General features: G+C 54.0%; 5 protein-coding genes across 5 annotated transcripts in view; 3 read left to right on the top strand and 2 right to left on the bottom strand.

The window, feature by feature from the left end:
* The window catches only part of SEPMUDRAFT_160367 (uncharacterized protein), a 4,834-nt gene extending 954 nt beyond the window's left edge, over positions 1-3,880 (top strand). Inside the window, exons 2-4 of the mRNA XM_016907892.1 lie at positions 78-93; positions 166-2,200; positions 2,347-3,880. Of these exons, the coding sequence (XP_016765131.1) occupies positions 78-93; positions 166-692 (543 nt within the window). The 3' untranslated portion in view covers positions 693-2,200; positions 2,347-3,880. The remainder of the gene's footprint in view (positions 1-77; positions 94-165; positions 2,201-2,346) is intronic.
* The window catches only part of SEPMUDRAFT_146126 (uncharacterized protein), a 4,834-nt gene extending 954 nt beyond the window's left edge, over positions 1-3,880 (bottom strand). The window contains exons 1-4 of the mRNA XM_016903466.1: positions 3,017-3,880; positions 2,347-2,950; positions 166-2,200; positions 78-93 (exon numbers count right to left, since the gene is read on the bottom strand). Of these exons, the coding sequence (XP_016765132.1) occupies positions 824-2,200; positions 2,347-2,950; positions 3,017-3,792 (2,757 nt within the window). The 5' untranslated portion in view covers positions 3,793-3,880 and the 3' untranslated portion in view covers positions 78-93; positions 166-823. The remainder of the gene's footprint in view (positions 1-77; positions 94-165; positions 2,201-2,346; positions 2,951-3,016) is intronic.
* Positions 3,881-4,346: 466 nt separating this feature from the next.
* SEPMUDRAFT_56977 (electron transfer protein 1, mitochondrial precursor) lies at positions 4,347-5,933 on the top strand (the record flags this gene model as incomplete). Its single annotated transcript, XM_016909420.1, has 2 exons — positions 4,347-4,521; positions 4,582-5,933. The coding sequence occupies 2 exons, from the start codon at positions 4,347-4,349 to the stop codon at positions 5,931-5,933; spliced, it is 1,527 nt and encodes a 508-aa protein (XP_016765133.1).
* A 2,976-nt stretch (positions 5,934-8,909) lies between these two features.
* Positions 8,910-11,321, bottom strand: SEPMUDRAFT_56981 (P-loop containing nucleoside triphosphate hydrolase protein). Its single transcript, XM_016909421.1, has 3 exons — positions 10,930-11,321; positions 9,114-10,845; positions 8,910-9,050 (listed from the first exon to the last, which is right to left on the bottom strand). Exons 1-3 carry the CDS (start codon positions 11,194-11,196, stop codon positions 8,959-8,961), a joined length of 2,091 nt encoding a protein of 696 aa, XP_016765134.1. The 5' UTR covers positions 11,197-11,321; the 3' UTR covers positions 8,910-8,958.
* A 144-nt stretch (positions 11,322-11,465) lies between these two features.
* Positions 11,466-14,227, top strand: SEPMUDRAFT_76826 (YIF1-domain-containing protein). The gene is made up of 3 exons (XM_016910151.1): positions 11,466-11,834; positions 11,912-12,451; positions 12,516-14,227. Exons 1-3 carry the CDS (start codon positions 11,541-11,543, stop codon positions 12,690-12,692), a joined length of 1,011 nt encoding a protein of 336 aa, XP_016765135.1. The 5' UTR covers positions 11,466-11,540; the 3' UTR covers positions 12,693-14,227.
* The last annotated feature ends 30 nt before the right edge of the window (positions 14,228-14,257 follow it).

Raw genomic sequence — 14,257 nt, forward strand, 5'->3', positions numbered from 1 at the left:
AGAGAGAGAGAGAGAGAGAGAGAGAGAGAGAGAGAGAGAGAGAGAGAGAGAGAGAAAATGACTGACGCTCGACGCAGACCTTTCAAGCATACAGTACAACCTGCACCTCCAACACAACACACTTCCCTTCGACCGCCAGCCACCACTAACATTTCGCGCTTCCAGATGCGGCAACTTCGGCCTATCTGGCCCTGCAAGCCGTGCCGCTCCTGCTTTCCCCCAAGCTGATCGTCAACCTGCTGGCCTCAGAACCACGACTGGTCACCGACGTCGAGACGTACATGCTGCGCGCGCTCGGCTTTGCACTCCTCACACTCTCCGTCTTCACATTGATCCTGACAGGCCTGCTGCCTGTAGCGCCCTTATCCAGCGCCGACAAGGGCGCCGACAACCCCTATGCCTCCCCGACTGCCATCACCGCAACCTTCTATCACGGGCTCTCAGCCTTCTACCTCTATGCGCAAGTCACACGCTATGGCTTCAGCTTCGGCTTCGGCACCGGCATGATGCTCTCTGCAGCACTGTTTTGCGGTGGAGTCTTCACTTGTTTGTTTGGGAATGAGCGGAGCAGAGTCAGCAAGACAACGGGAGCTGACAAGAGAACGTCGAATTATCCATTCACAAATGCAGAATCTGCCAAGGAAAAGAAAAAGGATAGTAAGAGGAAGTCTATGTCGTCGAAGATCAGATAAGCGATAATGGCGCTAGGAAACCTGCTCCGTCTCATATGACACGCAGAAGCCCTGCAGGCTCACCTGCCACTCAAGTGGACAATCGTACTAAAAAGCCCGTAATGATCCCCCAACTCGCCCTTGCACTTTCGTCAGACGTTTCCAATGACTACCATGAACCTCAGCTTGCCATCGCCCTTTCCCTTCATCTCCATCCTCTCCCGCTGGGCATCGTCGGCTCCCTCATCCACCTTCCTATCCTCTTCAGGATCAAGCAAATTTTCGTCTAGACCCAGTGATGAGGACTTCCAGCCCCAAGACTGCGAGAAATTAAACTTGTCCGGCGCGGATTCGTACACAGAAAGCATCCGACCCCCTCGACTCGGGCTGTAGATTTTGAAGTATGTGCGTATCGTAGGCCGCGCGTCGACATATGGAGGAAGAGTAGGGACGTGGAAACGAGAAGCAGCGGCCGCAAGGCGCTTGGTTTCCGAGTCGGAGCCGGAGTCGTCGCTACTGTGTGGTTCTTGATGATGGAAATTGGGAGTCTTGGAGTGATCCTTGGTGTTCATGGAAGGCGAGCTGCTCGTGTCTGTCTGGCTCCGCTTGCGGCTTCTGTAGTCCATGGGGTTCCTCGACGTGCGCGTGGCGGTCGCAGCATCGTCGGCATCGTCAGCACCAGCACTGCCGCTGCTGTCGAACTCATCTCCATCAAGACCATCGGGACCGCCAATGTTGTTGCGTCGACGTTGACGTCGTTCGCTACGCAAAATCATTTCTCGTTCCAATTGACCAATTCGTTCGTCAACATTGCCTTGCGCCAGACCTGCTGTGCCAGCGATGACTTCTTCGGTTTCGCGCTCTTTGGCTCGATGGAGGTAGACGCCCAGCTGCTTACTTCTCGATGAAGCAACTTTCTGGATGTAGATGTTCCAAAGGCTGCCGGCATAGAAGACAGTTCTGCTGTATACACGCCTCTTGTCTTTAAGCAGCCTCGGGTTCGGAAACTCTGCCGAGAATCGGAATGGGGGAAAGTGAGTGTACTTGAGAGTGTTTGATTCAGGCTGGACATGCGACGAGTCGAGTGAGAGTGGAGGCCGGGGCGCCGAAGTCACGGCAGCAAAGTCAGCAGCCCACTGCACATCTTCGGGTTGTAAGGTCGCGCTGAGTCGGCTCGCATGTCGCTGCAAATTGGTGTCATGCGAAGTGGCAATGATGGGTTCTGCGTTGCCGCCCATGACGATGTTACAATCCGACGATGGTATCCAGAATTTGCGTGGCCTGCCATTGCCATCCCACGAGCCACTGTCGATATCCTCGTCGGGTGCTGTCTCTTCGGTGGCTTTACGCTTCCCCTTTGATTGCTCGGTACCAGAACTTGCGTGTATAGACATCGTCGTTTCTCTGGTTGCACCTAGAGTTGCGTCTTCCGTACATTCGATGCTGAGACCAAGGTCCAGCTCGACCTCACGCGCGTTCAAGACCTTCTGTCGTAGTTCCATTTGCTGCCAGAGAGCATTACTGATTACCTGCATAAAACCTGTTAGACCAGGCTGTGAAAATCCATGAAAGCAGTGTAATGTGATCCGATCCTTCTCAGCCACTGCTCAAGAAGACGGCAATGTGTGTAGAATGAGTGGGTGAGGATGAAGGGGAGTGTGTCAGAGGCTCATACCTGAGTACTGGCTACTGGCAATCCCAAGCAGTCTTTAGCACACTGGATATACTGCAGTTGCTCGAATTCCAAATGGAGATAGTGGATGCCTTCCTCGAGCAGCACCAGCAGTGGTTCAACATCCGGATGTGTGTACAGTGAGATCCATTTCTGCAGGTTGTCGCCTCTACCAGAGCCACTGTCGCCCCTGCGGTATACGCCATCGAAGCGGATAGCCATGATGCTCGCGCTTTCGGGCACTTTTTGCAATTTTCGCCGACTTCCAGGCTCCAGGAGATTGGCAGCAACTGCCTGCTGTCTGAGCCTGCGGTCCAACAATCGTTTGGACAATACCCATCGATCGAACTCGCCGTCTATGAAGAAGCCATCGCCCCCTACTATTTCTCGGGTGATGTCGCCAGGAATTCCGTCCCAATAGCGTAGCGGCATTTTCCAGCCGTCTCTGCAGAGCATCGACTTGGCACTAGCAAGGACTTTGTCACCAGCTCTGCCATAGTAGTTCGAAGTCACGAGCTTGATCAAGGGCGACAGTGTCTCAGTCGTCATTTGGCGAAGCATCGACTCAATGGCCGAGTCGACGAGATCCTCCATCTCCAGCCAACAGCTACAATATCATCCAAGGCAGTTAGCTGATATCTCGACAGCGTGATCAAGATCAATGACTCCTCACCCAACACAGAACAATCCCACTGGATCTTGCTCCTCTTCGGCCAAGTTGCTGCATCCGTACAGTCTCTTGAGAGCGAGTTCGAATGCCGTCTGTGAGATGGAAGGGTCAATGTCTTCGGGACACACGGTCATAGATTTAGCATTTGATTCCAGCCACGGTTCCGACAATGCACTTGCGAAGAAGGGTGCTCGATCGAGAATCAGGCGATGTAACTTATACTCGTGTCCAAACGCATGTACAGTAATGTCCGAGTGCTTGCCTGAGAGCAAACCTCGACTATACAGATGATCCGGCAAGGCAGCCGCGCGATCACCGTACAACGAGCGTGTATATGGCGAGGGATATCGTGGTGGGGTGGCCCATGAGCCGCTCCTGGAAAGATCAGGTGAAGTAGTGGCGAACAGTCTGCTCAAAGTGGACAATGTGGAAGACTCGGCTCTACCGTGCCTGGCTCTGGAGGCGGACGAAGGTGGACTTGTGACATCGTCGACATCCTTGACGACAGTGGGCAGCAGATGGGGACCAACTCGACTGTCAGCGTCGTATTGCTGAGAGCGGAGGGGCAAAACACTGCTGGCGCCAAATATGGAACGAGGGAGACTGTCATGGCGATTCTGACTGGACTGATTGCTGTTGGACGGCGGCAGACGGGCGAATGACCACGGCTCGCTGGCCACGGCGGTGGAATTCCCTCTGCCACTGCCGCTGCCACTACCGCTGCCGCTGCCAGCGTCTGGAGAAGACGGCGTGGGGCGGGCGGAGTCTGTACTGTCCATGGCTGCGGCGGCGACAACTGAGGCTGCGGCGGGAGGCGGCGGCGGCGGCGGCGGCGGCGGCGATTGCGACAGTGAAACTGATAATGCCGCTGCGACTGAGACTGCGACTGAGACTGCGAAACAGGAACGAGAGAAAGGTGGAGGTGGCGGTGGCGACAATCTGTCGAGCCGGGGTCGGCACAGTGGGACGTGGTGGTACAGAGCAGCTGGAGGCGATGATCACGCGCCATGCCCAGCCATATTTCTTGTACAATACGGTACCTCCTAAGGGAGGCATACCACTGCTACAAATGTATGTTGATATGATAACAACTTATGCAGTGCTCCCGCTACCAACCTTAGGTACATGTATAAGGTAGGATGTAAGTATTGCATAAGGTCTATATAATATTGTGAATTTGTGCTTGACTTATGTAATTGTAGAGAGAAAGGGTATAAGGTTCTTCGGACGCTAGTGCTAGTGCATTACAAGTGCATCACCTTATCGGAAAGTACATTCTTATTCTGAATATGAACCTGTCTGGATGACTCTCCCGCCATCGCTACCGCGCATCATGGCGTCAAACCTCACGACAGCCCCAATTCGTGCTCGTCTCGCCTTTCAGGCAGCCTTCCAAGAGGCCTTTGTGTGTCGGAGGTGTATTCAGCAGCAAGCCCGGTCGCCGCCGCACACCTGGACGATCCAACCCAAGGCCAAGCGGCACACTCCCTTCCTCCACGCCTTTCGCAGTGCCGGCCCAGCAGGGGGAAGAGGAGGAGGAGGAGGAGGAGCAGGAACAGTAAGAACAGGATCCCGGGCACAATCCTCCGCCGCCACTGCCCAGTCGCCATCATCGCCCCTCGCAGCCTTGGGCAAAACCTTGAGCAGTACGCCTTCGAGAGCGGCCCATCCATCCACCGTGCCGACGTCCACCTTCCCCCAGACGAGCTCGAAATCAGTGGCGTACTGGCTGCTAGGCTCTGCAGCCTCCGTGTTTGGCATAGTCATCTTCGGTGGCCTTACGCGGCTGACAGAGTCGGGGCTGAGCATCACGGAATGGCGTCCAGTGACTGGCTCGTTTCCGCCTCGAGATCATGCCGCCTGGGAGGAGGAATTCGCTTTATACAAACTGTCACCTGAATTCAAGATGCTGAACAGCAGAATGAATCTGGATGAGTTCAAGCAGATTTACTGGATGGAGTGGGGCCATAGGCTGTGGGGGCGCGTGGTGGGCATCACGTTCTTGCTACCTACTGCCTACTTCATTATCAAGCGTAGGGTCAGCAGGCCAATGGCGCTGCGGCTCGTTGGTATCTGTGGTCTGATTGGTTTCCAAGGACTCATTGGGTGGTGGATGGTGAAGAGTGGTCTCAAGGACGATCTCTTCCAGCAAGGCAAGCAACCGAGGGTATCGCAGTATAGGTTGGCTGCACATCTCGGTACGGCCTTCATCGCGTACCTATGTATGCTTTGGAATGGATTGCACATCCTGAAGGAACGAAGCCTACTAAAAGACCCAGTTGAGGGTGCAAAGCTGCTTGAGACTTTGCAAAGACCTGAATTAAGAAGATTCAAGAAACTTGTGGCGTCACTTGCAGTCCTTACTTTCATCACGGCTATGTCGGGAGCCCTCGTCGCTGGTCTAGACGCAGGACTGATCTACAACGATTTCCCCTGGATGGGCCAAGGACTTCTGCCACCTAAGCGTGAAATCTTCGACCCCTTCTTTTCACACAGCCCGGATCAGAAGGACCTTTACTGGCGAAATGCTCTCGAGAATCCAGTGCTTGTCCAACTCGATCACCGGATTCTGGCGACCACAACTTTCACTGCCATCATGGCACTGTGGGCTTACAGCAGATTCAGTCCTGCCGTCAGAGCAACACTACCGCGCAAAGGCAAGGTCGGTATGCTCGGTGTCGTGCATCTGGTGAGCTTGCAGGTTACTTTGGGTATCACGACTTTGTGGTACCTCGTGCCCACTCCGCTTGCTGCCGCTCATCAAGCCGGTGCACTTGCACTGCTCTCTGGCGTTTTCCTGCTTGGTAGCAGGTTGTATGTGCCAAAGCGTACCATGCGGCTCGTACAAAACGCGCTCAGGCAATCACAGTCACGCTCCGATGCTGCGAAAGCTCTGCGGCCCGAGTTGGCTGCTCACTGAGATCAGCAAGATGACCAGGAGCACTGTTGTTGTAAAGGAATCTCCACTTTATGGGAGCTGGCGTCATAAAGTCGATGTGTAGAAATAGATTCATGGGTGCCACAATATGGCCTGCGTTGCACGATTGTGCCCTACGGTAATTCGAGTCTTTTTTATTCTTTTTCCTTAGCTTGCAAGTGACGCCAATTGTAAATTGTCGTAGAAGGATTCGACAACAATCTCTTTGACCTGAACTCACATGTAGCATGACCACCGATCGTCCTTGGCATCAAGTGTCCTAGCGTGCGCATGCAGCCGTACACAGACACGGAGGAGCCGAGCTCTGGCGATCAGAACAGCATGGCGGTCGCGGCGTGATAGCCTGTTCGGTGGAAGAAGAAGGAGAAGAAGCGAGAAAAGAAGTGCTGTGGCGAGGGAAGCTCTGCTGCTGCGATGTGGCTGAACAGATCATGCCAGAGCTCGAGAAGTTCCTTGTATGTCCGCGCCAACAGCCCCGTTTTCTGACCACAAGAGTCTGCTTCGCACCACGCTAGAGGGAGGCATCATATAGGGGCACACTATCCCAAGCAGCAGCGCTGAGCCTAGCCGCGGCTTGATTGGAGGGCATTTAGTAGTGGCCGTCATAAAAGAAAAGTAGAGGGGCGAGCACTGGTGAAGCCCAAGAAGGGCTTCCCGCGCAGTACTTGACGGTAGATGAGATTCTATGCGTCAAGACAGCGCCCATGAAGGAAGTGAGGTGACCACATGCTGAATACCTACATATACGTACTACGGAACGCTAGCAGGGCCCCAAATTCAATGATTTTCGAACACGCGAGAATCTCCAGTGCACTCACGGTCAATGTACTACTGCGAAGAGGTGCTTGAAATCGCTATGAGCAGCAAGGAGCGAGGCAAGGAACATCTCTTCGCACACGAGCGTGAGTGTGAGTGCACAGGCCGCATCGCCTACACGGCGTCTTCACTTGAGCCGGCCAGGAATATGGCTTGGCGTATGGCTTCTTCAGTAGGTAGGTACCTGTATGGAGAACAGAATGGAACGCGCCAGAAGTATACCGGGTTGTTGCCAAAGTTCTGAGCTGACGCGTCTTCCGCAGTGGCTCAAGTGAAAGCCATCGGCGTACAAATGCCCGCCCATCTTTGCTCTGTTTTTGATCCCCGAGTGAAGCTGTGTGCGTGGCTGCTGCGCGATCGGTGTGTTCTCTGCTCTTTCGCTCCATTCATCTCCTCCCAATGTACTGTCTCTTATGCACTGCTGTATCAAATGATTTCTGAAGAGTGGCTTCTTATCTCGCTCAGACCAATGCCTTGCCCCTGAAGACAGGCGCGCGTTAGTCACAGTCGCGACAATAACAACAACAACAATACTTCCGCGCCGCAGTCCCGCCTGCAATATAAAGACTCATCGATTGCGTCCAGCCACTCACAGGCCGCAGAAACGACATTCGAGCAGTTTCTACGGTGACACCATCGTCAATTCAGCTTCATACTTCCGTTTTAGGCACGCGACCTGCATGATTGCTTGCTTCACACGAGAAAGCTCGGACGCACACACGCACGCGCACGCGCTTTTCGCACTGGCTATAAAGCCTCTTCCTCCTTCGCAAATTCTCCCTCTCTTCTTCTTCTTCTTCATCGACATCGCCACAACACAACAACACCATGCACTGGGGGCTCCATTTCGTTCTGAGGGATATAACATGACATGTCATGGACTGTTCGGCCACGCAGATGAGCATGATCTCAAGCGTGTAGGATGCCGCGTATGCGGCAAGCTGTCGACAACTGGTGGTGAGTTTCTCTCTTTCCCTCCTCCTCCTCCTCCTCCTCCAGCACCAGCACCAGCACCAGCACCAGCACCAGCACCACCCCCTCTTCCTCATCTACCTTCACCTCGCTACCTCCAACTCCTCCATCGCTCCTCTCGAGCACGCTGACACCCTTCACAGCGACGGCAGGCTCCTCGACGAAGACATACAAGTGGCAGCCACAATACTTAAGTCCCTCTTCAAACAGGAGACCCTGTCTCTTACCGCGCACGCATCGCGGGTCGCAGACTGAGATCTCGTCGCAGACGACGGTCAGACGAAGACTCAGTACATGTTATCATCATGGGGTGTTGTTGGATCCTCTGGGGGCTTTTTTCTTTTGCTTCTGTCTGTCTTCGGGCAGGCAGGCAGGCAACGGGCGTTGTGATGATGAAGCACAGAAGCGTCAAATGTGATGGGTCATCTCGGTTTTTTTCTGTTCCAGCTTGCTTCACCAGCTTGCTGTGCTCAGCAAACTTGGATGGCTGTCCTTGGGACATTGCTTCGTCGAAGAAATATTGTGGCTCTGAGCAACGCCCGCCACACAACGACTCTGTTGTTGATGTCTCTTTTTTTTTCATCAAGTCTTTTGCCCTTCCCAAGGCAGGAGGTTTGGAGAAGAAGAAGAAGAAGCCTGAACTCTTACCAAACCGCCGTCCGTCTTCTGCACTTTTGCTGACTTTTGCACTTATCTGCTGCCGGATTTTGGCAAGCCCGTGGGCCCGTGTGCCTACAACCTCCCTGAGTAGTTCGCGTTTCAGTGTACAGGACTACGAATGTCACAAGCAGAAGAAGCGGACTACTTACTATCATGCTCACGCTCAATCTCGAGGAGGCGAGCCGCAGTCACGGCTGAGCTGGAGACAAGCTAGACTGCGAGTGTGCCAGAATGTGACAACATGGCCCAGACTCTAGGTACATATCGGGTGGACTTACTACGCCAAGGTCCGCCATTCCCGACTATTCATTCGGTGACTCCCTCTCGCTTGGCCTGCCCTTTCACCACTACCTTAACATCATGGTCACCGTTCTTTCCTGCTCTTCGCCACAGACATCGCACCCGGCGCCGTCCACTGCTCAAGAAGCTCGATACGGTTCGAGCTCCCTTCAAACTTTACAGGTCTTGTAGTGTTCAGAACTTCGCGGTTGGGCAGTGATAATCTACGAAGCAGTTTCATGCGCTCTTCATTTATCATAAGTCTTTGTCTGTGACTGTCTCACTTCATCAATTTGTTGACGGCCCAGTCGACATTCAGCCCCCTCAAATCGCCATAATGCTGTCCAACTCCCAGGAACACCACCGGAATTCCTGTCGAGCATTAGTTTCTACATGTTCACACTTGAAGCAAAGACGAGGGCGACAAAGACTTACCAGTGGCATGAACCATACTGACCAACGTGCCGACCATGTCGCCCACGGTATCACATTTACTAATGATAAATCCATCCATTCCCTTACCATTGCTCCTCATCTGCCCCTTACGATCCACAAACTGTTCCGCAAAGTGCCTCGCCTGGCTCACACTGTCTGTGCCCACCAGCGCCTCGCCTACCATGAAAATCTTGTCCGGATTCGCCAGCTGTCCGAACTTGGTCAAAGAGCTCATCAAACGCTGATCGTTGTGTCGTCTGCCGGCAGTGTCAATCAGTACCACATCGTACAGCATGTTGCCACCACCTGCGTTCGACGCGAATGCGACAGCTTGCTTGGCCACGTCTGCTGCATCTTTGCCGTAACCCTTTTCGAACAGCTCGACAGTCCCAGCGTTCGCTTCTCGTCGAGAGAGTTCTGTGAGGTTGCGGACATGGACCCGAAGTTGCTCCACAGCTCCCGACCGGAAGGTATCGCAGGCCACCACCAGTACTCGAAACTTGTTCTGGAGCAAAAAGTAGGCAATTTTGCTTAGATTCGTACTCTTTCCCACGCCGTTGACGCCCACAATGGAGATGACATATGGACGAGGATTCTGGCCTTCGATGGTGTTGTTGATGTTGCGCAAGAGGTCGAGAGAGCTTGTGGGCGTGAGGATTTTCGTGAGCGCTCTGCCCATGCTTTCGCGAATGGTCTTGTCGATGGACGTGAACGACGCGGTTTTGGAGTTGAGGAGATCCGTCTCCACGCTTGAGCAAAGTCGACCGGCGGCTTCGGGAGCGACGTTCTTTTCGATGAGGGAGTTTCGCATTGCTTGCATAGGCTGTTCCAGATCCTGCTTTGTGAGTGCTCTGCCGCCAACCACGTTTCGAAAGAGACCAGACAGTTTGGAAGTTGCTGTGCCGATGAGGCCTGAAACATCCTTGTCGGTGCTCGTAAAATCAGCATTCCGTTTGGACTCGGCGAGTATAGCCTCGACCTCATCGTCCAGGTCTTTCAGAACGAATTGACCCTTGACGGTGCGGTTCCCCATCCGGGTGGCGTTGACGTCTTCAACATCCAGTGCATCTTGCTCTGTACTTGGGGTAGCTGCAGCGCTATAGTCGAGCACCTCATCGTTGTCGTCCTGCGCCACTCCACTGGCGTCCCATCTCCGCTTGGCTTTCGTCTTTCCCTGCGAGCTCTTCGGCCTGCGATCGCTCTCGTCACCAGAGGATGGCAAAGCAGATGTACCAAATTGATTGGCCTTCTTCCTCTGCTTTCTTGACAAGCCGCCGGGTCCAGCCTTGGGAGCTAACAAATGGGAAGAAGCATGCAGGGGCGTGCCCGGTCTTGAGGCGTCCGGCGTTGCGACGGGAGTGTCGTCCGGGCTCGTGGTATCTCCTGCCACGTCTCTTGGCGGAGCCAAAGCAGGTTTCTTGAAGAGCGGTACTGGTGGTGCCGGAGCGCCATCTTGATCGTCTGCTTGGGAAGCGGTACTCGAAGGCGGAGTTAGCTCGGCCTGGCTTTCCGAGTCAACCTCGCTTGGTGCTCGCCTGGTACTACCAGTGTCGAGCTTGCCAAGGAGGGCATCAAAGGTCTGATCGAAGTCGCGGGTATCGATGCTGGCCACATGCTGCTGGTGCTGGGGCTGAGGCTTCAGGTCGGCGGCATATCGTCTCGTGAATAGGGCCTTGGCAGTGGTGAGGAGATTATCGACCCACGAGAGGTGGAGCAAGGACTGGTACACGGCCTACGGAGAGAGGATAGATCAGCAGTCTGTCGAGAGGTATTGGCAATCCTCTTCGGATGCCGGCAGGGTATCCCTCTTACCCACCACAAAGATCAGGCCGACGTCCTTGGCGGTGGCATACTTGAGCGTGTACTTGTCCTTTCTGTAGGTGTCGGCGGAGGAAGCGAGAGAGGAGGCGGGGTTGGAGGCGGCGGCGGCGGCAGCGGCGGTGGTCGAAGCGGTGTGGACGTGTCGATCCTCGATGAAGACGTCGTTGATGAGGCTGTTGATAACGTGCGGCGAGAGCGGAGCGTAGTGCTTGCGCCAGAGCACAATGCCCGACGACGTGACGATCTCGAAGGCGTCCAACATGTCCTTGCGGCGCTCTCTCCTCCTCTCCGCTCTTCTCTTCTCTCCTCTCTTCTCCTCTCTTCTCGAAGTATCGATAGATGTCTGGTAGGATGGAAGCTGCGAGAAGCGGAACTCTGGAATATGGGCCCTCAACCGTCAATACTGCTACGAACGGAAGGAGTGAGGTGTCGCTGTGATCACTAGCCGCGCCAAGATCACCAGGGTCCTGTCCCGTATAGCAAGGTAAGGTAGTCCCTGAAGCTTCCACGTACATCCATATTCCAACCTCCATCCTACTCAGCTCTATACACAGACTCCGAGGCAGAGACAGAGACAGATACAGTGTGAGAGAGAGACTGCCAGGCATGCAGCGACCGACCTACGCCAACAGCCCGCCTCCGCTGCACCACCCCGTCCCCCAGCACGTCTCGACGGTGCCGCAACTGCGCTCTCCTCCCCCGCCCACCTCCGCCAACAGTCAGTATGGCTACGCCGCCGGCTCCTCCGTCAATGCCGCGCAGTCGCCGCCGCAAGGCCAGCCAGGTGGAAGCTATATGCACCCGGCCTTTGGGGGCTTCATGAACGACCACACGGCCCAGATGGGCTTCCAGATTGGGAAGACTGCTGTCGATGCCGGCCAGCAATACGTTGAGCAGAATGTATGTTACCACCACCACTATCTTTTCCTCCCCCACCATCATCACCCACTTGCTGATGCATTCATCCTCTGGAACAGTTCAACCGCTATGTCAATGTCTCCGCCCTGAAACACTATTTCAATGTCTCGAACCGCTATGTCCTCACCAAGCTCCTCATCGTCCTCTTTCCATGGCGCCATCGTCCCTGGTCGCGCCAGCACGTCCGCTCCAACGAACCTGGCCAACACCCCAACTCGATCGAGTTCCTCCCACCCCGCGAAGATGTCAATTCGCCCGATATGTACATTCCTCTGATGGCCTTCATCACCTACACCCTGTTATCTACCCTCTTAGCAGGACTGAATGGGAAATTTGAGCCTCAGTTGCTAGGGATTACGTTCACAAATGGCTTCTTTGTTCTGGCATTGGAGTTGGTCGTCTTGTGGCTGGGAAAGTACTTCCTGAATATCCAGAGTGAGAGTCAGATCTATGACTTGGTCGCCTACAGTGGCTACAAGTTCGTGGGCATTATTGTCACCATAGTAGCCGCAGCCATTGCCAATCATGGCACCGGTCTGGGTGGCTATGTTGGAGCTACAGTCTTCGTCTATACGTTCTTTGCAAATGCGTTCTTTTTGGTAAGATACCTTCGTCTACACAAGACGCTATTGGCCAGCGCTGACCAGTCTCTTCGCTTCTTAGCTCCGATCGCTCAAATATGTCCTTTTACCATCCGATAACTCAGCAGGTAACGCAGGCATGCAGACGATTGCAAAGGCGCAGAGATCGAGGAGGACCCAATTCCTCTTCATTTACAGCTACGTTGTGCAATTTGCTTTCATGTGGTGGTTGAGTTCGCTGAAGTTCGGAGGAAAATGAGGAGGAGACAACGTACCTGGCGATGCGTTCAGGGGGCTTATGGCTATGCTGGAAAAGAAGATATCGACATGGTTAGAAGCAGGGAATTTGATATGGTACGAATCGCTCTATCTGGCGAGATAGGTGCACATCTGATACCAGCCAGATATGGAAGTGGCCTGGTCTTCGGCTGACAACTACGAGAACAACGCGAGAAAGAGCCACGACGGAACAGACAAAGAAACGAGGCTCTAGTAATGCAAGCGACCTGCCCGAGGCGAAGTGTCAAAACGCGAAGGCAAGCACCTGCTGGACGGGACAGCGATTGCATTCCAGCACACACTCGGCCTGCAGCAATGTTTTCTAATGTCTTTAGTGGCAAAAGGAAGTGCTAGCACCCGTTCGAAATCTGGGGCCGGCGCAAGTCTGAAGATATTTCCTCTGGTCTTCCGGCGCGTCTACTCTACCTGAAGATGGGCTCTTCGAACCTCAACCCGGAACAGAGAGCTTACGTCCTCCATCGATTGCGTGACCGCATGACATGACAGGAAGCGGAACAGCCGATTTCAATGGGACGACACTCGGCACAGAGCGCGATAGAAGCTTACCACATAGCCGTTTGTCGCCTCGATCATCGCTGCAGAGTACAACACATCCGAGCCTCAGATCAAGCAGGGCACCTCGCAAACCTTGGCTCATCATTGCGAGCGGACAGGACCTCTATCTGAAGAGCGTAAATACTCGTGCGCCGATGGCCACGAGAGTTTCCCAAGCTCTAAGGTGCCACAAAGTCAGCTACATATTGACTGATCTAGTGGGTGTCGTGTGTCCTGTCTGAGCGTTAAAGATCGGAAGAAGAGCGCAACCATAGCACAAGCAAGAGCAGTGACCGCCCGTGGCGATTAAAGGACGTATCTGTCGATCCAGTGACCAACATTGAAGTAAGGCCTCCGACATCAGATCATCGCTGATGGATTGACTCGACCTTCATCAACGGACCATATTCCGAAACAACCTCTTGCCTGACACATGTGGTATACCGTCTCATTAGCTTACCCCAGCTGTACCAGTGTCTGGAACCACTTCACGTGAAACTTGTCCCATGGAGCAGTACCACGGTTTGTCTTTCGCGGAGTAACTGCACGGTTCATTCGCTGCCCACTTGTTGTTGCATTCGTATTTCCTTCCTGCCAACTGCTGGGGTCGTCTCTGGAACGGCTGATTTCTGCTCATCTGCTCATCTGCTCCTATGTCTTCGATCTGGAAAGTAACAATACAACATGTCCCCAGAGGATTGGCTGCTGCATCGTTGGCATGCGGCTTGCACGGCCAAGTTAGGACATTGTACCAGAACTGGAAAAACGCCATTCATCGACCGAGAGCAGACCATCATCAACGGTGGCGCTGCCTCTCAAAGCCAATTTGGCATACAAAGTTTGTGTTGTTCTCATCAGTATAACGTGGCAGTCCGGCGCGATACAGTCAGTAGGTATAGGCCGTGATCGTGATGTCGCATGCGAGATGCTAAGAGCCCGCGTGGGGTGTATGCGTGCGTACCCACTGCAAACTACATGTATACCTGTACC

This window comes from Sphaerulina musiva (genome assembly GCF_000320565.1).
Source record: "Sphaerulina musiva SO2202 unplaced genomic scaffold SEPMUscaffold_1, whole genome shotgun sequence".
Lineage (NCBI taxonomy): Eukaryota > Fungi > Ascomycota > Dothideomycetes > Mycosphaerellales > Mycosphaerellaceae > Sphaerulina > Sphaerulina musiva.